This window comes from Castanea sativa, chromosome 5 (genome assembly GCF_040712315.1).
Source record: "Castanea sativa cultivar Marrone di Chiusa Pesio chromosome 5, ASM4071231v1".
Taxonomy (NCBI): domain Eukaryota; kingdom Viridiplantae; phylum Streptophyta; class Magnoliopsida; order Fagales; family Fagaceae; genus Castanea; species Castanea sativa.
The window spans coordinates 15,905,605-15,933,269 of NC_134017.1; the positions used below are offsets into that span (position 1 = coordinate 15,905,605).

Genomic DNA, 27,665 nt, shown 5'->3' on the forward strand with positions numbered 1-27,665 from the left:
TCCAAATCCAGCTTCCGGAGAAGGGGGGGGTCCTCCATGGAGTTAGTGGCTAGAAGGTAAGCACTTCTAATCTCAAAACCACCTTTTGGGGAAAATTTTCAAACTAGCTTATCACATCCCCTCGTAATGAGCAGAGTAGAAGTGCCTTGAATTTCTGATTTAATATTCTGGGGCAACTAAAAAGGAATCAAAGACCAATCCCAGCAACTATAGGAAGTAATGACATCACTAACCTTGAGGTTGAAATCAGATTAAGGCAGCGGGCCATGAATAAGATTCCTAATGGGACCGAGGTTCATCTAGGCATTAGTCTAGAAATTCAAGCTGCTTTCCCGACCTGGATTCCACTTGATCCCCTTTATGAAGGTGTCCTCTCCCCTTTTCATACCCTTCCAAATGGGAGAGGCTGGTAGCCTTGCTTCTTGGTTGGAGTTAATTCTCCGCTGAGTACAATATTTCTTCTTAAGAACTCTCACCCAAAGAGCATTCGTTTCCGTATAGGACCTCCAATTTAGTTTGGCTAGTAAGGTTGTGTTTCTACCTTTTGTAGTTTGGAGACCCAAACCCCTAAGTTCCTTTGGCTTAGTAACCTTCCCCTAATTAACCCAGTGCATTCTCCTTTTAGTTTCACTAGACCCCTATAAGAAATTCCTGTTAACTCTATCAATCCCCTCAAGTATTTTGTTTGGGAGATAAACCTTCTGCATGGTGTACGCCGAAATGGTGGAGGAAGACGCACGGATCAAGACCGTTCGGCCAGCCATTGAGAGAAGATTAGCTTTCCACCCCGCAAGCTTTTGCTTCACTCTATCAAGGACATAGTCAAAGTCATGTTGGTTTCTAGAGTGCTTCAAAGGAAAACCTAGATATTTGCCAAGGTTGGGAGTAGTTTGGAAACCGAGGATGTCTGCTAGAATACCCCTTTGGTCAGAATCTACATTCGGAGAAAAATAAATCTGGGACTTAGCTTCACTAACAACTTGTCTGGATCTGCTACAAAACTCGTGGAGGACACCTTTGATTGCATTACAATTTCCAAGATCTACTTTGGCAAAGAGGACCAGATCATCGGCAAAGAAAATGTGAGAAAAGGTAGGTCCGCTTTTGGAAGTTTTAACCTTTGCCTATAGCTTTTCACTACATTTTTCTTCGATAAGTTGCCCAAGGAATTCCATGCACATAATAAAAAGATATAGGGAGAGCGGATCACCTTGTCTGATGCCCCTAGAAGGCCGAAAGGGTTCCATATAGCCACCATTGAAGAGAAGAGAGGTGGAGACTGAAGAGATGTAGCTCAAAATAAGCTCAATGAGATTGTCTAGAAAATTAAACCGCAAAAGCATCTCTCTAATGAAACCCCATTCAAGCTTGTCGTAGGCTTTCTCTAGGTCAATTTTAATTGCCATATAACCAAGCCTCCCTTTAGTTTTACCTAGGGTGTGAATAAGCTCCTGGACTATGATGGTATTGTCCACACCTCTTTTTCCCAGGATAAAAGTCACCTAAAACGAAAAGATCAACTTATCCAAATGCGGCCTTATCCTTGCAACAATGACTTTTGTGATAATCTTGTAAACCGAGTTGTGTAAACTTATTGGTCTATAATTACCAATAGTCTCGAGGCCTTGAATTTTTGGAATGAGAACTATAAGGGTGTGGTTCAGATAATCGGGGACCTTCCTTTCCCTGACCACCTTCATCACTTCCTCCCTCATCGAATCCCCTACCACAAGCCAAAAACGCTGAAAGAACCCGGCATGCAAACCATCTAGGCCTAGGGCTTTGTAGGCTTTCATAGACCACAGGGCTTCTTTTATCTCCGCAGAAGTCACCAACTCGGTAAGACTGCATTTGTCCTCCTTGGCAAGCTGGACTTGCCAATTTGAAACTATCTTAGTGCACCACTCAGCTTGGGAATGAGAAGTTGTGTAGAGAGAAATAAACCCATTTCTGAAATACTCCATAACTTTCCTCTCTTCTATGATCCAATCCCCTAAACTATTTTTAACCGAAGCAATGTGATTTCTCTTTCTTCTAGCTAGAGTAGATATGTGATAAAAGGAGGTGTTGCGATCTCCTTGAATCATCCAGTTATTTCTGGATTTTAAAGCCTATAGATCTCGCTCCTGATCTAGAATTATTCTAGCTCTACATGGAGATTTTTCTCCAACTCAATAAGAGAAGCACTCGGCCTATTTGATAAAGCTCGTTGGGCCCCATAAAGCCTTGCAAGGACTCTTTTCTTCTTGGCATGAATATTCCCAAAGTTATTTTTATTCTATAAGGCAGGATCTTTGGAGAAAGCATAAATGGAATCGACTAGGTTCCTATTCTGTCTCCAAGCATTAGAAATGACCTTCGAAAAAGACAGATCGGATAACCAAAAACTCTAGAAGCATAAGGGTCGGCTAAGTCTGACAACTTGGGGTGGAAAGGCTTCCATGAGGACTAGACAGTGATCAAAATGACACCTAGTCAGATGGGTAACCTTAGCATCCGGGTACAAGACACACCAGCTGGGATTCATGAAGAATCGATTAATCCTTTTGAGAATAAGGTCATTTATATCTCTTTTGTTTGTCCAGGTATATCTTGGACCCGAGAACCCCATATCAATCACATTGCACCTATCCAAGCATTCTTTAAATACTAGGGAACGGTTGAGACTCGCGCCTCTCCCCCCAAATTTATCCCCATCTAACAGAGGCTCATTAAAATCCCCTGCCATGATCCAGGGCTTATTGTGTAACTCAACTACTTTTGACAGATTATTCCATAAGATTTGTCTTCCCTCACTTCTAAGACTAGCATAAATTGCTGAAAATAACCAAGCAAAGTCAAAGGAGCGTACCTTGACTTCCACATGAATTTCCTGCTCTGTGTTGGCAAGAGCTTGAACTTCCACTTTATCGAAGTTCCACGGTAACCAGAGTCTACTCGCGTACCTAATAGTCTCATTGTGAATAGCACCGTCAATGGGGAGTCTATTGGTGATTTCTTTAGCTCTTTCACCACCTAATTTAGTTTCCATGACCACAAAAATGGCCGGGTCATGATTGCGAGTGAGTTCTCGGACATGGTTCTGAAAATTGGGCTTCAGAGCGCCCTTGCAGCTCCAAACGATAATATTCATGGGGAAGTGATGATTCGGAGTGAAGAAGACATCACTAGAGGGGATTAACTCCACCTATATCCTCAGATTCCATATTGTCCTCTCCATTAGCTCCTTTAACTGGCCAAACCCAAGACTGGGTTTAAGGCGAAATAAGAGGACTCCCATCCTTACTTCCCGAGCTACAGAGCATAGGTTGAACATCAAGGTTGGCTTGCACACTTGGCTCTAATTGATGCAGAGGCGAATCCCTATGGTTGAGGTGGAGATGGGCTGCGATTCGAGCATTTTTCAACCAGTGGGTCTCTCGGCTAGATTCGTTTCGCACCTCATCAGGGATGAGTTGAGCTGTGGAAACATTAGCATGGGAATCGCCCTTGCTAGGCTGATGGTCCACCTTAGCTTCAGCATATGCCGTGAACATAAAGGGTGCATTGGAAAGAGGGTCGGGACCATGATTGAGATTGGGAGCAAGTTTGAAAAAAGATGTATCTAAGAGAGGGTCAGCAGCACTCTTAGGGCTGGGTGATACTAATCTACTCTAGGCAATGACTTTCTTGCCCTTTACAAAGTCCCTCAAATTCGACCTCTGGGCTTGGGTAGCGCGAGGCAAAGGTTTCAAGAAACCTAAATTGCTCTGAAGCCCATTTGGAGTATATTGGCCCATCATGGAAGGAAACACGGTCTCTTGTGGTCTAGGTAAGTTTTTGGGTGACTCAGTTTTTTGCTTGGTCATGTGGCTGGGTCCTTCAAGGGAGTGTGAGTGTGTCGACCTCCAGCCAACACCTGGAGTAGCCTCAAGAGGATTGATACTTTTTTTTGTGACCTCCGGCACTTCCTCCGTCGATTCTACCTGCTTTGCAACCTTCCTATCTTTCCAAATAATTAACGGGCAATCATCCTTCCGATGCCCGACACGACCACAGGAGAAGCATAAGCTTTGGATGCCTTCATACATGACTGGCTGTTCAAAGCGTCCAATGACAACGGTGGTGGTCAGTGGCTTGTTTGTATCGATTTGGACACATAACCTCGCATACTTGCCCCGAGCTTCCATGGCTGTATGCGTGTCAATCCTCAACACCCTTCCAATCGCCTCACCAATTTGTCTAAGCACACTCCTTTCGTATAGCTCAATGGGCAGCTCATTCAACCTCACCCATACCGCAACCGATGCGACATTTACCATGGAGGGTTTAAAAAATGGCTCCTAAGGCCTCAATGAGAGGAAATGATCACCAATGAACCAAGGACCCCTCTGTAAAACTGAATCCAAGTCTTCCTTAGCGTAAAAACGGATAAAAAAGAACTCGTACCCAAGATCAACACAATCCATTCTACTTGAAGGTTTCCACATCTGGTTGAGCTTTGTTTGAATGTAATTGAATCCTACTGTTCTACCCACAAGCTTGACTAAAATGGCTTTGGACCAAGGCTCCCTAAATCGGATTTTTGTTTCCTGGTTTAGCTTGATTGGAACTCTTCCATCTCGGGCTTCCCCTTCGGTCTCGTCGTCATCCGATTCAATCTCGATTTCCATGGAGTTCGAGAAGTCAAAGGCCTGAGCAAAAGCCCTCGGTATCTCGCCCACAAGCTTATTTTTGAAGGAGGCTTTTGAACCATTCCAGTAACTCTAGGCACCTAGTAACGAAGTGTCCTCGCCTGAACCATCGCTGAAGTTAGCATGGTGGCTGTCCTTAACTTTTTTATTACTGCATGATAACTCTGCTTCCTCCTCTCTAGAGAGAACCTGAGCTTTTGTCATAAACGAAACTAGACAGATGAAAATGGATTTCTGTGTTCCTTTTTGACATTCCCTAATAGGACCCGTCTTGTGAGTTATGATTGACTGAGTAACCTAATGCCTCCCATGCCTTTTATCAACTTGTATAAAAACAACATTAAAATCTTGAAGGCATAGCCAAGAGCAACAAAATAATGAGGTGGTTTGATGTAATGCTTCCAAAGATTTGTACTTTCTTTTTTACATGGAAGGCCATATACAATGGAGAGCATCATTAGAAAGTAGGTTGGACATGTAAGAGAAAATCAAAAGGTTATTTTAGTTTTGGGTGGTAGGTTCAAATGTCCACCCCAACATTCCAACAAAATCAAAGACCACCTGCTAGTTTTAAAGGGTGCACAAAGAGAGCATTAGGCAATGCTAGCAATAAGTGAGATCAAACAAACCTTTTTCAGCATTAGCTGTTGTGTTTATTGATGGTAGAGCGTCCAAGCCTCTTAGTTTTATCAATACTTTCTTTAAATTTCCTTCATTCCATTTGCCATTTTTTCCTTCTCTCTAAAAACAAATGTCTTATTTTCTAGTTCACTTATGTGTTGCAAGCACCCAAACTATTTGCTAACTTTATATAAAAGAAATGATATATTCACAATTTATTCACAACATTTTCACAACAAATCCTAAGTAATAGGTTGTTATGGGTTGTTGTTAGTGAAAAAAAAAAATTAGAGTGATATGTTCAAATTAGAACCAATAATAATTTACCACCTATGATTTGTTGTGAAAATATTGTGGATGTGGTATTTTATTTATTTATTTTTTATATAAAGCCTCTTATTGGATTGGACTTCCTCGATCCTCTGCTGTTATTAGCATGTTACCCAATTAAACTAATTCTTTTAGCATACACTTTACCTTTGTTAAGAGGTGGTATATTATGATTTGCTTTGTGAAATATGGCAAATTTTGATTTGTAGGAAGTAATGAAAAGAGTTTAGGGGTGACACTATGAGTGGTGTGTAGAGGAATGATGGACTTGCACTTTTTGGTAATTAAGCACAATCAAAAGAATGAAAAATGGAACATTTTTTTTTTGAAGGAAATTAACCATAATTAAAAGGATATATCTATTGAAAAGTTAAAAAAAACAAGGAAACAATAAAAGAAGCGTAGATCTTCCATTGTTAAACTTAAACTTAGATAAGGCTATTAGTTCACTGAGAAAACTACAACTGAAAAAGTTAGAATAAATCTAGCGTGATGCATATGATAATTCTTGGATTTATAAAGAATTAATGAAGTTTTTCATAACAAACATATTTTAAGAAAATCTTTTGAACCATTTCAAAAGGTTATTTTGTATAATTATAAGTAATATTTGTTTCTTAAAAAATTGAGATCTACATGGATTGGACATTTCATTGTCAAGATTGTTTTCCCACATGGTATCATAGAAGTTGAGATCCTTAAAATGATTGAAGGGGATAGAATTTGAGATAGACGGATCCGTTCATAAAGCCAACCAAAAGCAACGGTGCCAAGGAGAAGGATAGTCTAAATGTACTGACAAACAACGGGCGGAATAAAGATCGCGCCTAGATGGAGAGAAAGAGAAGATGGACAGACTCTCCATGGTGGAAGGATTCCAACTAGATGGATACAAAGTAGACAGGTGTCTAAACCATGTGGCATCCACATGGCTTAAGTGGTCTCCAAGAAACTTCAAATGGAAATGTCTTTTACCCTACAATTAACCCTAATCAACAAAATCTCTATATAGAAAGGATCTCGTAAAATACATGTATTTATTAAGATCTTCCCTACAAGGAAATATCTTCTTCACCAAGAAACAAATGTCAATTTTACACTACTATAAAAACCCAAAACGCTCAGAATTTAAGGTACACATAATTTACCCCAGCTTTGGCACTCTAGAGTTGTGAACATTCTCTAACTTAACATTCGGAGGATATTTGGTCGGTATCATACTGGTACTTTTTGTAAGGCTTTCTTCTTCTTTGTTATGTAGGTTTTGTCTAGAGCATGTGAGGAATGTGCAGCTTACTGACGATTTTCGGCATCATCAAAAATAATATATTTGAAGTGAATGGATTACGTCTTAAGTCACTTCTTGATAATTTTTCACATAAAGAGGAGTCAATTAATTTGGAGAATCCTATTTATCAAGACTTACCAAGTAATTAGTGTTGACTTTGTGTCATAGTTTATGTTATATTTTTATTGGTTGCATTTTCTAACCCTTTTTGCAAGTGTTAAAGCTTCAAGGTATTGTTTGTAATCTTTACTCTTTGTTGTTTTCTTTTGTTTACATTAAGGACAACGTAAGTTTTATGTTGAGGGGGAGGGGGAGGGGGAGAGACTTGAAAAGTTGAAATGATTTGCATATGGTTTTTATATTATATTAATGTGATTTTAGTCCAATTTTTTTTTTTTTTATAAATATTTTGCCTTAGCATGAGTTTTAAGCCGAAGTTCATTATGCTATTGCTATCCAAAAAATTCCATTGTTTTTCATGCTTAATTATTTAGCACATGCACTTTAGCCACATCAACATGTTTCTTGGTTGAAGAATAGAGATGACTTTGAAAGTTTTGAAAATGAAATGCGAAAAGATTTAACCCATGTGAGTTTTTTGAGCCATTCAAAATTTTTTTTAGGATTATTTTTTTCTTTGATCTCATCTTTCATTTGGAAGCTCATATTTTGTTGTTGTTTAGTCTTGTTTTTCTTATTTTTTTAGTTGAATGCTAAGAATTTTATGTCACACTTGAACATTTTAAAGTCATGAATATTGAAGAACTACCATAATTCTTAAAATATGATTTTAGGCCATAATTGTGTATTTTGAGCCTTTAATTTTCTTTTTCTTGGTACATTATCGCTAATAACCCATTTGAGCATGTTATTTTAGCTATTCCTTCATAATCCTTTTCTCAAGTGTTCCAAGAATTTACACGATCAAATCGTCTTATTGTGGTATATTTGTGGTGAAATAGTTGAAAGAAAAGAATGATGACTCAAAAGAAAAAAAAAAAAAAAAAGGGAGAATGTGAAAGAGGAAAAAATAAGAGAATGTGGTTGATTTTCTTAAAATGAAAGTGTTACATTCAAGAAGTTAAAAGGATGAAATTGAATGTCATATGCTTAAAAGAAGTTATTTCTCCAATTATTTTTGGAAGCACCTTTCATTTTTGCTAGTACCTTTTGTTCTTAACCTCTCCTCTTTACCAAACATTACATCCAAATAAAAGTCTTGATTTTAAAGAAGGTATGGTTTGGAAATTGACATGACTAATCAATGTGTGGTGTAGTATTATTAGTGTTTGACATCCTTTCATGAGACTGATGTATTTTTTTTCACCACTTTTTATCTTATTTATATGTGAGATATTTGTCATTTTTTTTACATTATTCCGCTCACATATGTTTAAGAGTGTTCCACACATTTTCAAAGTGATTTTATTTGTTGAGGGTTAACACTAGTGAGATTTGAGTTGAAGCATAAATCTAGATAGAAATTCAAGTCATGTTTTATCTTAAGACGAAGAGTATGTTTGTGTTGGCTAAACTATTCACACAATGAGTGTTAATGACATGTGGAATATCTTTAGTAGCTGTTAGTGTTTTTGCATTTGATTAATTATTTTTTGCTAAAGTAATGAAAATTTGTTATTATACGTCTTTGTTTTAAGTCACTCAGATTTTTGGTTGGGGTGTGATAATAGTTTAATTTTGCATATTTATATTATTATTATTAGAGAGTATTATCATACTTATTTTGTGTTAATTCATGCATTTTATATTTGGTTTTGGAATAATAATGAATAATATATATATATAGGTAAAACTGAGAGAAAATCTAGTTAGATTTCAAATTAGAGTCTAATTTTGTGCCACGTGTCCCATTTAATTTAAGTTTTTAAGTTTTGTGCCAAGTTAGTTAATTCACTGTAAAATTTGGAATTCAATTATAGTTTAATTTTGTGCTAGGTGTCTCATCTCTAATGTAATTTTTAAAATTTTTGTGCCAAGTGAGTTAATTCAATGTAGAAAATGAGGAATTCAATATAAATAAACCATAAAAAAAACCTAATTATATATATATACACACACACACACACACACAGAGACTATATACGGTCCATTACTGATTAGGTAATATATATATATATATATATATATATATATATATTAATAGGTAAGTTTAAAGAAAATCTAATTAGATTTCAAATTTGAATTTAATTAGAGTCTAATTTTGCGCAATGTGTCCCATTTAATCTAAGTTTTTTAATTTTTGTGTCAAGTTAATTAATTCAATGTAAAAATTAGAATTCAATAATAGTTCAATTTTGCGCCACATGTCTCATCTAATGTGATTTTTTTAATTTTTGTGCCAAGCGAGTTAATTTAATGTAGAAAACGAGGAAATCAATATAAATAAACCATAAAAAACCTAATATTATATATATATATATATATATATATATATATATATAACTAATACTTAGAGAAAATTTAATTAGATTCAAAATTGCATTTTGTGTTGTATTTAGTAGAATTTCACGGACAGTGATTGTGAATTGATATTGTATATGTAGTATCCAATAATGATTTTAAAAATTATATATGTATTAGTAGTGTAATGAGAAACTTGATGTAACCAATATCATAAAAATTGCATAGAAAAAACTATTTTAGTATTTCCAAATGTTCTGGTCAAACTAATATCCTTTATGTTTTATAAGCCAAGCTAATATCAACAGTACTACTACAAGTCATCATTCCTGTTCTTAAAAAAAAAAAAAAACTACAATTCATCATTCCTGTGTATAAGTACGGGTTACATACTAGTATGTGTAATGAAGAAGATTAATAGACTAAATTTTGACAAGGGATATAATGAAGTTAAAGAATGCCAGCTAGATTGGAGCAAATAATTAAATAAAATTTGCATTAAATCGAAGTCAAACTTGGATTAGGATTCCAACTTGTACAAGTCTTATTATTTTGGACATAACTTTCAACTCAGATATTGGATCAAGATAATTTCAGTTGGGCTGAAAAAATAATTGAAAGGGCTAAAACTTTGTAATTTATAAATAAATAAATAAATAAACCAAAATTTAGTGTTTAGTGGGTCAAATGTGTTATTTAAGTGGAGCCTAAAAATAATGGGTTTTGATTGAGAAGCTAGCTTTGTGTAAAATTTGAGTATTTGTTTTTAATTTTGGGTATTTCAGCTTTATTTGATTTAGGTATTTTGCCTTTTAATTTCCTGGTATGCTTTGACTTCCTTTTCCTTTATCAAACTTTGCTGAAAATTTTGTTCCTACTAGAACCCAAGGAAAAGTAACTATGTAACTGGAAAGCACGAACATAACATTTGGAGCCCATGCCCGGGTCTGACACGCACGAGTTATGGGAAATGCATTGAACACGGCTGCAAGCAGAATTTTCTTTCCAAATACCATTAAATATCAAAAAATTTAGTTAGTTGTCACGTTTCAAAACAATGTTGTAAACTAGCATCTCGAGTTTTAAAAACTCGATTTTCATGATAAAACTCGAGTTTTTAAGTCTCGATTTGTAAACGGTAGAACCTGATGTGGAAGAAAATACACGTAGAAATCCACGTGGAACTCGAGTCTCTAAGACTCGAGTTTCACTTCTTCTTCCTCGCTCGGTCAGACTTCCTGCAGCTCAAACTCAGAGAATCGCCTATTGTTCTTCCTCTGTTCTTCGTCCCTGTTCTTCGTCTTCGTGCAGATCAGACTCAGATCGTCCAATCACCCACTCAGATTTGTTCTTCGTCTCTGTTCTTCATCGTCGTGCAGGTCAGACTCAGATCGTTCCTTTCTTCATGCAGGTCGTCGTCGTCTCCATCTTCTTCAGATCCAGTTTTCTCCAGTCAGATCCAATTTTCTCCAGGTCGTCGTCTTCTTCTTTTTGATTCGGATCTTCTTTTCCTTGTCTTCTCCGCCTTTTCTCCTTCTGCATCTGGAAATTTGCTTCCATGGAAATCGAGTCTCTCAAACTCGAGTTCCACGTGGCTAAATTCTTCCACACCAGCAGTAGAACTTGAGTTTGAGACGCTCGATTTTTGTCATTGATCTCGATTTTTAAAAACTCGAGACGCTACTTTCCAAATTTCTTTCAAACCTTCGTTAACTTATTATATTCTTTCTCCCTACTGCGTTAGCCTGCAAATTCCCCCGCTGCAAGCATGTCCCAACCATTTTTTATTTTTTGAAAAATGGTGGACATGACAAGACACAGTTGGGACACAACCCCAATGCCCAAAAGAAAAGAAAACAAGAAAAAAGAAGAAGATAAAATGCACTACTTCGTACACCGATCTTTTACCACTTCTTCCTTTCACGCCGATCTACTTCTTCTTCTTCTCCTCCAACATTGATCTCTTCTTCTTCTTCTTCTTTAGCTCTTAGGTCTATTTCTCTTTTATAGTTTTTCCCCTTTGCCCTTTTTTACTTGTTTTGTTCATGTATACCTTTTTGTTGTTTTGTCTGCCTCACACTGTCACACATGAAAGAGCTCATTTATCTCCAGTCATCTACGTGAACAAAAGATGTGTAAATAGGTGATTTTTTTTTTTTTTTTGAGTTAAAGTCCACTATTTATCAAGCCAGGCAGTTAACTTTTACTTTTACAATTCGTTTTTCATTATTTAGGTAGATAGTGGATACATGTGCGTATTATTAGTGTTTAGGCTTTAATATACTTCGAAAATAATTTTGACAATTATTTAAAAACAAATAATATTTTTGTTATAGAAAAATTTATAAGTTTTGAAATATATATATATATATTTATAAAATTAATATAATTATCCCCGCCATACCCATATCCTAATTTTTTTAAAAATGTCATGTCACTGTGTTGTACTCGTGTTCATATTTATGTCTGTGCTTCTTAGTTGGATAATCGTGTTCATATCCATTCATTGCCTATTTTGTTATATTATCTCAAAAATAAATAAAAAATAAAAAAAGTTACCAAAAACATTGAAAAAATATTTATGGAAATTTCAGAACAACTAGGTATTTTTTATAATTGCCAAAATCTAATACTATTTACAATAATTGGGGGATTGATTCTGCAAGAATCCTCACTGATCCTCGATAGTCTTGAATATGTTGTGCTTCCTGATTTAGTTTCTTAGCCGGGGAGTAGGTGGGAGGCTCCCCTGTTTTAGAGTCCCTGCTTTGTTTTTGGGGTTCTTCTCCCTTTTGTACTGTTTTGTTTTCAATGAAATCTTAGTGACTTTCTCAAAATAAATAAATAAATTCTTTAGCCAAAGTTCACAAGATCACCCAATTACGATTTACGAGTTCAAATTTGTAGGCAAATCAAAAGAACAACCAAATTGACCATACTTTCTGGAAATTCTAATCAAAATTTTAAATTTACTTTCCCTTAATTATGGCCTTATATTATTTTTTTTAACATTAGTAACTTTGGTAATTCAGAATTTCATTGAACTAAAAAAAGAAAAAAAAAAAAGAAAAAGGAGCAAGCTCTACAACCCTTAGCTATACCCTGGCTTCAAGAGTGGAAGCTAGCAGATCCAAAGCAACAGAACACTATTGAGCAATTAATCAAACTCGACTTCAAGATACTAGCTCTCATACTGTTCTACACAGAACAACAGCTAAAACAAAGCCCTTACAATAAGGGACTATACACTGATTAGAGTCATCTTAATATTCCCCAATTTGCACTGAGAATTTTGTTAAGAATGGTGCTGTCCAACTGGCGGCTATTCTCCATTCTTCCCCTAGCATCTCTTTTGATAAACTTGAGTATCTGATCGTCTGTCTTAACATCACTCCATAGATTCTTTTTTTGTTTTATTTGAATCCACAGGTTGTAAATTGTTGCATATCTTGCAAAGAATGACTCATAAACTTGATCCTTTTAGATTATCTATGCAAAAACTTACCAGGTCTTCCCAAGTTTTATAAATCCTTGACACTAGACATAGGGCCGTCACTTGCTCCCAAATTCTGCTTTGTATAGGAACGATAAAAATCTCTACTCTCTATGAACCTTCTGCAAAAAATACTATCGCTGTCACCATTAAAGCCCCATTGCACTTGTCTGATTTTTGTTGATAGTCTATCCTTCATGGCTAGCAAATTTATGAAGTAGTTGAGTATACACATGTGAGTAAAGCTCCATGTTAAATACTGATGAGAAGGATATGTCTACTTTTGAACATGTGTTATCATTTTAATGGGTTCAATGCAACTGGATACTAGATCTAATCTAACTCCCAAAGTTACAACATCAAAGTAATAGGATTCTCATCAAAGTTCAAATTTTTTTATACATAATCATATAATCATATAATCATATAGGATTCTCATCATATATTTGTTGGCTTTACAAATTTGCGCACACATTCATTACAAGCATACACATGAATAAAGCTCATAAATGCACATATGTTACCAACTTACTAACTAATGGGGATCATTTTTGCAGGTGAAATTCTTCCCCAAGAGGCCAAGAGTTCTATAATAGAAACAGTTACAAGCATAGATACAATCACTAGTAGACCTCAACTTGAAGAAGACACCTCAGTTAATGGATTTGTAGATGATAGCAAGGTAAATGTGTTCTTTCCTATTTTTTGATAGGCAATAAAATTTTGTCAAAAAAAGGCGCAAATAAAGCGCTATCCTAGCACACACAGATATTCTTTCATTAGAATCCTATGCTGTAACTGGGATCTTTAAGTTTCATTGTGAGTCATTGTTAGTTTAGAGTTGGGGTGAGTTAACCCTTCTTGACCTTATATGGCATTTTCTTCTCTTTTGCTAGCCCTTTTTTTTTTTCAATCAAATATAACTAGGTTAGGTGTTGTGGTCAGTGGCGGTTCTAGGAATTTTTCTCAAAGTATTCTTTAAGAAGCATAAATTATACAATATAATAAAAAGAAAAATTCATATATAGATAACAACAATAAAAAAACACATAAATAAATAAAGTTTACAATTGCCTTTTACGAGTTTTTATATTTTGAAATCGTTGCATGATAGTCTCATTATCAATGTTACAAACTACATCTCTTTCAATGTGCACAACTAAGCAATCATTCATTTACTAAATGTAGAACAAATTATAGAGCAAAATTTAATTTATTGGCATAAAAAAACTGAGGGCGTTCCCAAATTTTTTTTGAAGAGCAGACAAATAAATTTTGTTAAATTATTATATTAAAAAAAAAAAAACAGTTTAGGGTGGTCCTTACCTGGTCCTAAGGTGGTGCCGCCCTGGTTGTGGTAGATACTGGCAATGTCGAATATCAACGTGCCATGGCTGTGCCACCATTTATATCTCTAGGGATCAACAATACATGCTTTCATTTTAACAATACCAACCGTATGATCAGGCTCAAAAAGGTGCCCTGATTGTGCAGAAGATAAGCTTTAATTAATGATATAAAACCTTCAAAGCTTGATTGAAACCTCAACTACTGGCTTTTTTTTTTTTTTTTTTTTTTAGGAAACAACTACTAGCCTAAGAGAAAATGCTTGAACGATTAAAATATTAATGATCGCAAAATTATATAAAAGCATGTTTGCCATTAAATTATTATTATTAAGCTTATTTCACTTATGTATAACTTTATAAATGTTGTATTTTATAGCCATAACAATATTTTTGTCAGCCTCCAAAAAAAAAAAAAAAATCGTCTAACTTATTTTTAAGTCTCAACTAAATCAATAAAGATATATAGGCTGTCCCACCCAAATAAACACTTCGATAAATTTTTGGATTTTTTTTTTTTTTTTTTGGGTGGTTGGTTGAGCTTATAATGGTTCATAAGGCAAAACAAGCTCAAAACGCAGCCCAAATACTTGTCGGAAGGCTCAGCTACGGCCTATGAATGTGGGACTGGACAAAAACTGGCCCAAAATAATCTCAAAACGAGCCTAATTACTTGGCTGAAGGCTCTGCTGTGGCCTACGTAAGTAGGATTGGTCAAGGACTGAGCCCACTAGCCCAGTAATTAATTTCTCCAATTGGGCTTTGGAATAAACTTTGAGGCACAGGAATAAAAACTGGTATTCTCTGTCACACCTACTGGCCCATTACATCAAGTTAGTCTTCAATGCACATCGACAAAGCAAAACTTCCACTACTCCATTTATATTTGTGATACATAAATTAAAACATAGGTTACTGAAAAACCAGAACATTCCTAGTGTGAATTCGTACACATACAAAGTACAAAGTTCCCTAGGAATTGGTACACATACAAAGTACAAAGTTCCCCAATCTCACTTTAACACAAGTAGCTAGGATCTATCTCTGCCTTTCTTTCTGAACAATTCCTTACCCGGGCGGAGATGCTGTCTGAGTGAGCCTAGCTTGTCTTGCTAGCTGAATGGTTAAGAATCAAAGCAATGAAGGTAAAATGCATAGCATTAGCACTCCTTTTTATGGATAAAAATCAGTATGAATTCTATAGAATCCCACTCAAAAAGAGAAATTAGAAAGGGCACCTGAAAGTAAGCTTCAAGTTTCCTTTTTAGTGTGGCATATTCTCTCTTCAGTTGTTGGAAAGTTCTCATGCATCTGCTTTTGTTCATTGCAACAGAATGATTATGACATTGATATGATTATATGACATCAATCATGGATCATGGATTTGCCGTACCTAGCTAACTTCAAGAGTAAGAGATATTGGACCTATATATGGATATCTTTGAATAACTAGGACATGTCCAGTAAGACTTCTTGTTTTCTGCTTATAAGTTATTAGAAATTTTCTTTTGATAAGTTTTCGGTTACATTCAAGAGAGATTTGAATTAGTGACACCCGTTTCATAAACACAAAATTTCTATGCCTTTATGTAATAAAACAGACTTCGAGAAAAGAAGTAATTGCATGCAATTTTTTGCATGACTAAAAATCTTTAACAATTTAGAGAAAATATTACTCCATCAGGGCCTTACTCAAGGGGGTTAAATAAAACTAAGGACTTGAATTTGACAACCATCCATGGGTGTGAATGAATGTGATAATATGGAATAAGTTGGAAGATGAATTACCCTTCTCCATTTCCTGCTCTGCAATATTCCCTGAACAATGAGCACTCAGCTTTAACCTTTTTGGCTCCAAAGCTGCACCAATAGAAGATAATTGAGATAAAGAACATTATTGTGTTGAACCCAACACGGCTCTACTACCTTTTATAATGTAATTGTAATATGTAACTTTCACCATTTTTTTTTTTTTTGGGTTGAAATATATACCTTGTGCTACTTCCCTTGAATTGATACACATAGCCATCCAGCCTACCAAAATCAAGTGGCCTCCTCTCCCTGCATAAACACAATCAGAAAGTCATTATCACCTTCACAAAAGAGGTACAAAAGAAAAAAGAAAAAAAGATGAAAAGATAGAAGAAGAAAGTTAAATGAAAAAATAACTCACAATTCCTGCTCTATGTTAAGGATTAGTCTAGATGTATCCTGGTAGTAAGTTGTGACAATTTCCTCGACAAAATTTGGATTAGTACGATCTTGCAACTCCTCCAATTGGACAAATTGTTCGTCTAGGAGTCCCTACAAAGACACAATATATAAAATATCAAGACCTCAAAACATAAAACCATGGAATAGCATGAATGAAATTTATGTGTGCACACAAAGAAATTATAATATCTAGATCAATACATCTATATTGCATCTCCCAAGTGTTTCAAATTTCGTGTCGATTCACCATGTCTATCACTGAGTACTTGCTCAAATACTTCAACACTTTAATATGTACTAACGTTTGCAGACATGTAATTTATGCAAACACATGCACGTATATAGTAGTATTGTTTTTGTGTAGTGCGAATTACTACATGGAAAACTAGTGTCACGTATAATGGATAAGTATTTTACGCTTGTGCATGTTCATATTAGAAAAGTAGAGAATATAACTTGTTGTATGTAATTTTGTATATGCAAATCAAAGTAAAGTATAAGAGTAAAAACCTCATCAAAGAGAGTCTGTCTCTGGTGGGCAACCTGTCTGAGCAACGGACTCCCCTCCATTAGAGGTAACGTCTAGCAAACAAGCAAAAGGTATATATGTTTATATGTATGTGTGTGAGAGAAAGGGGGAGATAGGCTACAACCTGATGGATTGAGTGATGAGAATGCAATAGGGCAATGAGTTTATATACTGGAGAGAAGAGTGAGAAGTGAAGGATTTAATATATAGAGGACAAGGCACACTTTTTTTCTTCCTTCTTTCCTTTTTTTGCATAGAGTAGAGGATGCGTACACTTGTATGTAGACATCTTAGTGTGGATTCAGGTGAAAAGAGAAATTTCAATGGTGTTTAAGCAATGTTAATGGGTATTGGCGATTGGCAGATTTGATTCTATCATTCCCAAATTATAAGATTTTTATTTATTTATGGTTTTATGTTAAGTCCTTAAATAATTAAAGGTATCCAGATTCTAACTATATCACTATTCTTAATTCTAATGCATTATTAGCATTTTATATTGTGCACTCAATCCCCAATATTATTCTACATTAACAGCTGAAAAATGAAGGGACAGAAATAATATATATTTCATCAAATTGTTTAACAGTAAAAAAAAAAAAAATAATAATAAAAATAGAACATTCTATGACCTCTTAAAACTTTTTAAGTGACCACCGCGTGTCTTTAGTGCGATGGTAACTCCACAAGTATAAGTGTTTGTGGGTGTGGGGGGGGAGCAAAGACCAGAATTCAAGCCTCCAGAAGGAAGTTTCACACACATACACTTAAATTAAGCTAGAGTAGAATTTATATTTTATATAGATTTTTTTTTTAAATGGCTGATTATTTAGCCACGGCAACATTGCGGTGCTAGCTTGACATTAAAGAGGTGAAAGAGTCACTGAGGTATATGATCCTTTTTAATAATCCAAAAGTATACATTATCACATATAAACAACTACAAGCTCAATTTTGGGCTACATTACTGATATACTCAATCTATTGTGTTAGGTTTAGGTTTTAGATTGGCAAACCAGAACAAAACAATCTTAGTTTAGTATTTTTAGAGTGTCAAAGTGCTGTCAAGTTTTCTACCTTGGTGCTGGAAGTTATTGTGCTAAACAGTGCTGCTCGACACCTCTTGACACTTGACCGATCGAGAAGCCTTGATTTTAATAAATTGAGTTGCATCTTGATAGATCAGATCTTGGGATTACTAAAATGTAAAATTCAGCTAATCAACCCGTTAAATGATTAGGGTTTGGTGTAATCAAGTTAAGGTATTTAAACAAACCCTAATAGAGGTCCAAGAGACTTTTGGACCTTCTCGGTTATAGATCTAAAGATTTTGTGCCTTTTGCTCAGAAAAGTCACAATCAAAGATCATTCCACACATAATATGAACTTGTGGTTATTGAAGTTGTTGCATACCAGTCATCTCATATATTGGATTTAAGCCTTTAAGTGAAGTCTTAAAGTTGTGGACTGGAGGATTGTGTTGGAACAACTTTATATTAAAGAAGTTAGTGGATCTTAGAGTCAAGTTTGGTAACTTTAGTTAAGTTTACAAAATATAGAGCTATTCGATTTGTAAACTTCTATTTGATAATGGGACCATTGAAGTCGGTGGGTTTTATTGTGGAATTTCTATTTTATTGGTTTTTTCTAAGTCATCATATATGTGTGTTCTAGTTAATTTTTAATGTAATTGATATTGATGATTGTTTCAATAACCAAAAACAGTTCATAGTTTATCTAATTAACAACTTGAGCTTAAATTCGGTTTAATAATTGTTATACAGGGTCTAAAAGCCGACATTGATTGAGATCAATTAAATAGTTTGGTGCAATCCCTTTGACTCAATCAAATGAAATATCAACGTGAGTTTGGTGCAATCTTTTTGACTATACCTAAATGGGACCACTGAAGTCACTATTGTCCCACCAGCCAACAATAACACCATCACAACAAAACCCGTTCACACACACATTTGGTTTTTTTTTTTTTTTTTCATAATCTCAAAACAGTTTTAGAGTTTCCAGAAACACAAATCAAAGATATCCTAATTAATTTTTTTTTAATAAAGAAAATAAAATAAAGAAGAAAATCATGACAAGACTTAGGAAGATGAAGACGGATCGAGAGATTCCTATATAGTTTTGTTAATTGCTTTTTATAATTAGTAATTGTTAAATAAAAAAAGGTGGATTAATTTCCATATATAGAATGAGCCACATATATATATCATATATATATGTAGAAAACAAACAATTGATTTGGCATATGCCATGTCTGCTTCTGATAAAGAATAGTTAAGGGGCATCGCATGAGACAAAGAATTTATCCTGTAAAGCCAAAAGCTAGTATTACTATTAATTTATTATTATTATTCTTTTTAATAATTAAAGCCAAAGCATAAAAACTTCATCAATATATGCATGAAACATATATAAATGCCTTTAAACATGGCGTCACATTTTTTGCTGGAAGAGTGTGTGATCCGTGTGGTGAGAGAATAGATCAATTATACACTATATAATACTTTATATATAATTATTGATCATATCTCATTAATATTCCATAACTAACGTATGTTCTTTCATTGATTGTCACCCAAAAAATTTCAACCCATTCCTTTTTCTCCTTCTAGTAGCCCGACTGCCTAAGCATGAGGTTAAATTAACGCCTTTTTCTCCTTCTAGCAGCCTGACTGCCTAAGGATGAGGTTAAATTAACGCATCAAACATCAGAGCTAAGCTTCCTCAAAAAAAAAAAAAAAAAAACATAAAAAATAAGAATCTAATACATAAACTAAAAATTTTGTAGCTTAATTGACACATTTCTATGCACAAAATACTTAGAGGTCGACAAGGAGAAAATGTTTGAACTGTGGAGTTAATGGCATATTGTAACCATCTAAAAAAACAAATCTAACATGCAATTAACCACTACCTAAATATATATACACACAATTAATTTCATAATTTTTTTAAATAATTTTTAAGAGCCCTGTCAACTTTTTTTCTCTGCATGGCTAAAACTGGACACAGCTTTATAAAATTTTACATCATCAAATAAGCTAAATAATTGTATTTTCACAATTTATTTTATTAAATAGCTCATCTATACACCTAGAACGTATAGTTCTTTTATATATATATATATATATATATATATATATATATATAAACATATAACAAATAAGTTTATTCTAAGAATAAAACTTAAGTATAGTATTTAGGTGTTGTGCATTAGGTTCCACTCTTAAAATTCAGTCATGTGATTTTTTTCTCATGGGATCAAAGTATATTTTTAGTTAAGTATAACCACATGACTAAATCTTAAGAAGATGAATTTAAGGAATAGCACATAATTATTGTACCTAAATTTTGTCTATTTATTTATTTATTAGCTACAACTTTTTATAATATTTTGTTTATTTAACATATATATAACTGTAATTTTTCTTTTTCACAAAAAATAAGTTAATGGAAGTAAGTTCGTCCAAATGAACAAAGGTGACAATGTCTTGAAAATGTTGCTAAATAACTTTTGGCTAAATTATCCGTTTATGATTAATTTACCATTTATGCTAAATGTATTTTCAGTGATGAAAATATCCGTCACTAAAAATCCAGTTTTTTGTCACTAAGGACTTTTAGCAACAAAATCTACTAATTAGCGACGAAACTCATTTCGTCGTTGAAACCCCATTGCTGAAAGTCCTGGCGACGAAAAATTTTGTCACTAAAAATCCGATTTGTTTTTTTTTTAAAAAAACTTTTAGCGACGAAAACGTTTCGTCGCTAAATGTTTTCCTCGCTATAAACACTATTTAGCGATGAAAATATTTCATCACCAAAAACACTTTAGTTTATTAAATCATATTTAGTGACTAACAATTTCGTCACTAAAACTGTTTTCGGGTACATTTAGTGACGAAAAAGTTCGTCACTAAAACTATTATTAAGAAAATCCAGGCACATATAGCGACGGAAATTTTCATCACTGAAACTATTTCTTACGAAATTCTGCTACATTTAGTGAGGAAATATTTCGTCACTAAAACAATTTTTTGTTACAATATTTGTGACGGAAATATTCGTCACTAAAACTTATTTTCTGTTTTTATTTTTTTCATGGCTTTGATATTAACCTGTAATCTGTCATTACATTATTAAAACCTCACATTTGAATAGCACATATATTTGAACAACACATTTATAAAAAAAAATGATCCATACATTCTACAAGTAAAAAATAAAACAAGTATTCAATTCAAAATCCTTCCATACAATAATTGTTTGCAACACATACAATAATACAAGATATTTTATAACAATACAAAAAGTGTAACATAATATAATTAGAACCAACGGAAGATGTCCTCATATGTCTTCAAGTAATGCCAAAAGTAAATCCCCTAAAAGCCACCAATAAGAAATTTGTACAAATATAAAAACAACATTAACTATGTTATAAGAAACATTTCTAACAATGCATTAAGTTGTAGATAGCAAATATAGATTTTCAAGTGTAATATAATACAATTAGTTTCAAATAATGCATAAAAAAAAGTAGTCACACCATGTAGTGCAGTTCAATTGCTAAAATAAAGTACTAACCAATGAGTGTTTTAACTTAAAGATGAACCACCCCCATAGGTAAGAGTGTCATCATAACCCTTGCTCCTCAAAAAGTTAAGAATATTCTTTTGAACCTTTTCTTGCTTAGCTCGTGCCTCTTGTTCCCTAGCTCGCTCCTCTTGTTCCCTAGCTCGCTCCTCTTCGTTCCTAACTTTTGCCTCTTTGAGCTCAATTATCTCACTTTCTAGACGATGGATATATTCCACCAATGAACTAGATGAGGCAGTGGTTACTAGAGAAGAGGAAGGTCTCATGCCAAGTCATTTTACAATACCAGACTTCTTCTTAAAAACCAAGTTTGAGATCTTCTCTTACGTAGGGGGAATTGCACTTTGAGAATAGTTTCCTATCATTTGAAAGAGAGAAAGAAACAAATAATCACAACATTAATACTACATATGTTATAGGTTTACAAACATGATAGGGATGAAATGATACAAATATATATGTCGCTTCATCCTCATGGTGTATCCAAATATTTGTCTTTGGATCAAAATGAACATCTTTGAAGAATTTTTGCCAATTCAGGAACTTGACTACCATTATTATTTGTTTGATTAATTAACATTCGAGTGTTAGATAGATATGGTTAACTAATCACAACATGTAATATACTAAGGTTTAAGAAAATGAAAAAACACGCATCTCCTCATCAACCCTAACAACAAGTGCCTTTGTTCCGTATCTATGTTTGCCTGAAGTTTTGTTCCTATTTTTAGAGTTCTTTTTTTATTTTTTCTATTAAAGAACATTCAAGATATTTATTAGATCATGAATAAAACAATATACATTTACTTCATCTAAGTATTAATCTAATCATTTGACAACATAATATAGTAAACATTGGATAATAGTAATATTCGCATCATTTGGCAAATCCAAGATAGTCATGTATTGTTCATAACAAAGTTGCACGCATCTAAAAATACTCTTTACTATAAGCATTATAAGTTTCTACACCTTCTTCCCACCTTATAACACCATGCAAGCCACCCGCTTACTCCAACACAACAACCCACCACAATACCAATTATCAACATCACGATATAAAATGTTTACAAGTATTGAAAAAGAAACTTTAATATAATCATACAAAAGTAACTCAACAATATTCATTCACAATTCCCAAAAAATAAGAAACACTCCCAATATAAATTTAAACCACCTTATAATACCATACAAGTTACCCACTTGCTCCAACACAACAACTCACCACAAAACCAATTATCAACATTACAATATATAATGCTACAAGTATTGAAAACAATTAAATAATATCCATCAAATATAACTCAACAATATCCATTCACAATTCCCCAAAAAATAAAAAAATCACTCCCAATATGAATTTAAACCACCTTATAACTCCATGCAAGCCATCCGCTTGCTACAACACAACAACCCACCATATAACCAATTATCAACATCACCATATATAATGCTTACAAGTATTAAAAACAATTAAATAATATTCATCATATATAACTCAACAATATCCATTCAAAATTCTCAAAAAAATTAAAAACATTCCCAAAATTTAAACCACCTTATAACCCCATGCAAGCCACCCGCTTACTCCAACACAACAACCTACTACATAACCAATTATCAACATCACCATATATAATGCTTACAAGTATTAAAAACAATTAAATAATATCCATCACATATAAATCAACAATATTTATTCACAATTCAAAAACAAAAAACACTCCCAATATGAATTTAAATCATATTATAACTCCATACAAGCAACCCGCTTACTCCAACACAATAACCCACCACATAACCAATCATCAACATTACAAGTATAGAGTTTTTTTAAGTATTTAAACAAATTTTACTTACTATGCTCAAGCTAAGCGTACACCTTTAAGAAAAAATCAGAAGTTATCATAAACAATGAGTATTTAACCTACAAAAGAAAAGTATAATTTATAAAGAGTTTATCAATACACTTACAAGTTATATCATCACTACTAGCAATAGCATATAATGCTCAGTAGCATAATGTTCAATATAAGTTTTAAGGTCACAATTCAAATTCCCAATCTCGACAGGGAGGAAAATGGGCTTGAAAGGCCTTTCTTCACAATGAATTTGTAGATGATGGGTTTGTAATTTAGATTTCAAGGATGGCTTAGACAATTACAAAAAGAACGGGCTTTGGGCCCAATGAAACAAAACAAAGAATCGTTTGCAAAGAGTAAGACTGAGAATTCTTCCTCGGACTGTTTCCGAGGATAGTTTCTAATAATATTTCTCAAGTTTGGATACAAATATTGATTATCATATATCTTTTCTTTCTCAAAAAGGCCTCCTCTGTTTCGTATGCCTTCCCTCCTATTTATACTCCTCCTCTTCTCTTCATCATCTTCCACTTTATGGTTGCAACCCTGATTTTTGGATACTTGTCCCATCCATTCTTCCCTAAAGCCCGCTGGGATTTGGGACCAAGTTCCAAGCTCTATGCTCAGGTCCCATCCTTCCATTTATACTGTCAGCGTATCAATTACAGAGTCTTTACACACTTGCCGGTGGTAGCAGCTTTACTTTAGACATTCCACCGCTCTTTCTACTGTCCTCCACGTATACTGTGTATCCTCGGCTTAACATTCCGAGGACAAATTAACTCCTCGGACGGTATGGGACACTTAAATACTCCACGATTATTTTGATGTTTTCGGATTTGGGTTTCCAGCCCAAAAGACCTTGTTGGGCCGTCCTTCATAAATTACTGGGCCCAATACCCCTACAATAGCCCCTCGAGATTCTTTTTTCTTTCACCTCGGGAGGAAAAATAGGATCTCGAATTAAAAGACCTTTTTACCCTGCAGAATCCTGGAATATTACTAACGGAAATAACTTCTGAATTACCCATCGCGTGTTCCCGATGCTTCGGTATGCGAAACGCCCCCGAATTTATTATTGGCGCTTCTATGTCCCCCACGTTTCATTGATATGACACATATCCAACGGTCGAGAGCGATTCCTGTGTTGAGGCGGGAATTCGCCCGCTTCAAAACACCTTTTGACATATAAATACTAATTTTCTTCAAAATTCTTCACACTACAGAAACCTCATAACGCACCTGCCACACTTTCCATCTCCCCGTACTCTCTCTTTCTATCAAGTACTCTGTCTGAGGTGACGTGCTTCCTTCCTTTTTTTTAAAAGTAAGTTCTTCAACACTCTTTCCCCTCCTTATCAGCTTTTTGTTTCTTTTGTTTCTTTTCCTTCCCGTCTTCTCTTTTTCACTGTGTCTTTCATCCTCGGCGTAGTTAGTTTTCTTCACACCCCCCCCCTTTTTTCAAAAAAAAGAATGGGTAGATTTGCGTCCCTGGTAGATTCAAACGAAAAAATAGAGCAGTTTAAGATTAAGTAAAAAATTCCCTCGGATGTATCCATAAGGTACTGTAACGAGGAAGAGTATTATACAAAAAGAAAAACGGGGGAAGTCGTAATCCCGATGATTTCGTTCATCGAAGGGGGAATGAAAATCCCCATGGGAACCGTGACTAGGGATTATTTTAGGGCTTTTAGATTAGCTCCCACCCAGTGCGCCCCAAATGTCTTTAGGATCCTAGGTTCCATAGATGCCTTAAATGAGAAGATGAACTTAGGGCTCACTCACCACGACGTGAACTGGGTTTACAACCTCCACTACCTAAGCAAAAAAGACGAGTATTACTTAAAATCTAGATACCCAGAAGTTAGGCTAATTCAATGTCTGCCTGAATCAAATAAGGGCCTAAAAAACGACTTCCTGATAATATCAGGAAATTGGCACGACGGCCTCCCCTGTCCGACAAAGGAAGGGACTCCAGGTGAAATTTCTTTTACATGCTATTATCCTCTGTCTTTTTACTTTTTCTTACCCTCTTTTACTTAGATAACTCTACAGATCCACACGCCGCGGATCGTCATCCCAATCTCGTTAACTTCGGACGGTTGGATAGGATCCTACAAGCTGAGGTTTTTGTGCACACTGACGGCCAACTCCGAGCAGCTCATCTGATCCTCGGCTACACCCCAATATCCAAAGCTTTTCGCGCGCGAAGTGCGTGATCAAAGCCCACGATCCTCGTCTTCCCTCGATCGTGTTGCTGCGTTGAAGGTTTCTTGCTACCTAGGGACTACCATTCCTCAAGGCACCTTGGTTACCCAACCAATCCAACCACCACAATTCGTTCCGGTTGGGATTCCCACAGTTCCTTTCTCCGCAAAATTATCCTTTGGTGAAGCCGCGTCTTCCCACTCCACTGTAAAGGAAGAAGAAGAAGAAATAGTTGAGGTATCAGATTCCGAGGACGAGTTTGAGGTTTTTAATCAACCCTACTCTCCTGAAGATTCAACTGCCATCCTCGGCACCTCTACCCATTTCTCAAAGGCTACTACTGAAGAATTTGACAATATGGGCATTCAACGAAAGATTAAGCCCAGCCTAAAGGATGTCCTTGAGGGCGCTGATAAGGCCCCTCGAGTCCAAGAACCACCAAAAGAGGTGCGCCCTCGGATTCAAGAAAAGGGTGCTGACAAAGGCCCTGAAGCTAGGCTTCCTCCTCCTCCCCCATCCTCCCAAACTCAACGCACCAACATAGCTGATCTCAAAAGAAAAAGGGATCAGCCGAAAGGAAAGGAAGTGGTGGAGGTAGGAAAGGGCTCTGTTTCCAAGGAGCCCGAGGTGGAAAAGGGTGGAAAGCAGGCCCGTACTATGCAGACTAGGTCAGAAAGAAGAACTGACCAACAGGTGGCCGTGCGCGCCCCTGTATGGCTCCCTGACATGTCTATGGACGATGAGGTCATTACCGTGGATGCGTCCATTAGAAATTCTGATGAAGGGACAGCTGCATGCGTCGCGGATGCATTGGAGCAGGCGCTGTTACTCCTCGAGGATATGGTTGAGCTGAGAAAGAAAAGGGACCATACCGTCTTCATGACTTTGAAGAAGGAGCTTGCCATGGTAAGTTTTCTTTCTCTTAAAAACTTGGCTTTTGTTTTTATTTCCTATATATATATGTCTAATTTTTATATGTTTTGTTCGTAGGCCGTTCAATCTGCCCATAGGGCAGAGGAGATTGCCATCAACTTCTACAAATCTCTGAGGGCCGAGGAAGCCAGGCGTGAAACCGCCCAAAAGATCTCGGACCTTCACAAGAAGAAACTGCAGGAGGTCACAGCAAAGTTGGCCAAGGCAGAGAATGATAAGGCAGGCTTGGAGGCTGATCTGAGGACAACGACTAATCAAGCCGAGGATCAGCGCCTAAAGCTCCGTGAAGCCGACAACAACCTCTTAGCAGCACGAAGGCTCGTAGAGGATCTCAAGAAAGATCTGAACGAGTCTGAGAAGGCCAAAGAGGAAGCCATCAAGGGCAAAGAGGAAGCCATTGAGGAGAAGAAAAAGGCCGAGAAAGCAAAAGAAGAGGCCGAGATCTCAAGGGACCAAGCCGAACAAGACGGTTATGATATAGGCGTGAAGGAGGTCACCAAAACCTTCAAGGCTCAGGTTCCCAAGGTATGTAGGCATTACTGCCTCCAAGTGTGGAATGAGGCACTTTCCCAAGCTGGGGTTGATGCCTCTTCCACTCTTTGGAAAGCAGAGAGTGTCTACTATCCTCCCGCAATTCGTGCTTCTTCCATCCCTGAAGTTGCCCAGGAAGCTGCCCAGGGATCATCTGAGGATAAGGGGGGTGATTTGGTTGAGGATTCAACTCTTCCTGAAGATGCTCCTAAGCAAGCTGATCCAGTACAAGAAAAGGCGCTTGAAGACGTATAGCCCTCAAGTGACCTTCGGGAATCTTCGAAGGATGAGTTGGGTGATCAAGCTAATCCAATACCCTTGATAGATGATCCCAAAGGCAAAGGAATTGCCGTTGAGTCCTCGGTCCAGCTTCCATCTCCTAAAGACCCCAAAGGCCCTCTGAAGATCAAGCTGAAACAATGAATGCCTGCTGCCTTCCTTTCTTTATTTTTAATTTATTTTGTCTCTAAGTGTAATACCTAAGTATAGGTGTAAAAGTACTATTTTTGGAATCTAATATAAGAATGAATGTTGTTTTAGATGATTCTTACTTTTTTGCTTTATGTTGATCATATTGTTCAAAAAGTACCATCCTTTTG

General features: G+C 35.5%; 2 protein-coding genes across 2 annotated transcripts; both read right to left on the reverse strand.

Annotated features, from left to right (window-relative positions):
- Positions 1–2,389: 2,389 nt before the first annotated feature.
- LOC142634819 (uncharacterized) lies at positions 2,390–3,133 on the reverse strand. Its single transcript, XM_075809071.1, has one exon. It carries the CDS (start codon positions 3,131–3,133, stop codon positions 2,390–2,392), a length of 744 nt encoding a protein of 247 aa, XP_075665186.1.
- Positions 3,134–15,068: 11,935 nt separating this feature from the next.
- Positions 15,069–17,034, reverse strand: LOC142633288 (histidine-containing phosphotransfer protein 4-like). The gene is made up of 6 exons (XM_075807503.1): positions 16,897–17,034; positions 16,346–16,476; positions 16,165–16,233; positions 15,961–16,032; positions 15,411–15,483; positions 15,069–15,288 (listed from the first exon to the last, which is right to left on the reverse strand). Exons 1-6 carry the CDS (start codon positions 16,954–16,956, stop codon positions 15,241–15,243), a joined length of 453 nt encoding a protein of 150 aa, XP_075663618.1. The 5' UTR covers positions 16,957–17,034; the 3' UTR covers positions 15,069–15,240.
- Positions 17,035–27,665: the final 10,631 nt, after the last annotated feature.

Excerpts from the sequence above, each read along its gene's own strand:
- LOC142634819 (XM_075809071.1), bottom strand. The coding sequence starts at position 3,133 with ATGAATATTATCGTTTGGAGCTGCAAGGGCGCTCTGAAGCCCAATTTT.
- LOC142633288 (XM_075807503.1), bottom strand. The coding sequence starts at position 16,956 with ATGGAGGGGAGTCCGTTGCTCAGACAGGTTGCCCACCAGAGACAGACT. Across the intron at positions 16,234-16,345 it reads CTTAACATAGAGCAGGAATT|GGAGAGGAGGCCACTTGATT; the intron begins GTGAGTTATTTT and ends GTGTTTATGCAG. Across the intron at positions 16,033-16,164 it reads TTCAAGGGAAGTAGCACAAG|CTTTGGAGCCAAAAAGGTTA; the intron begins GTATATATTTCA and ends CTATTGGTGCAG.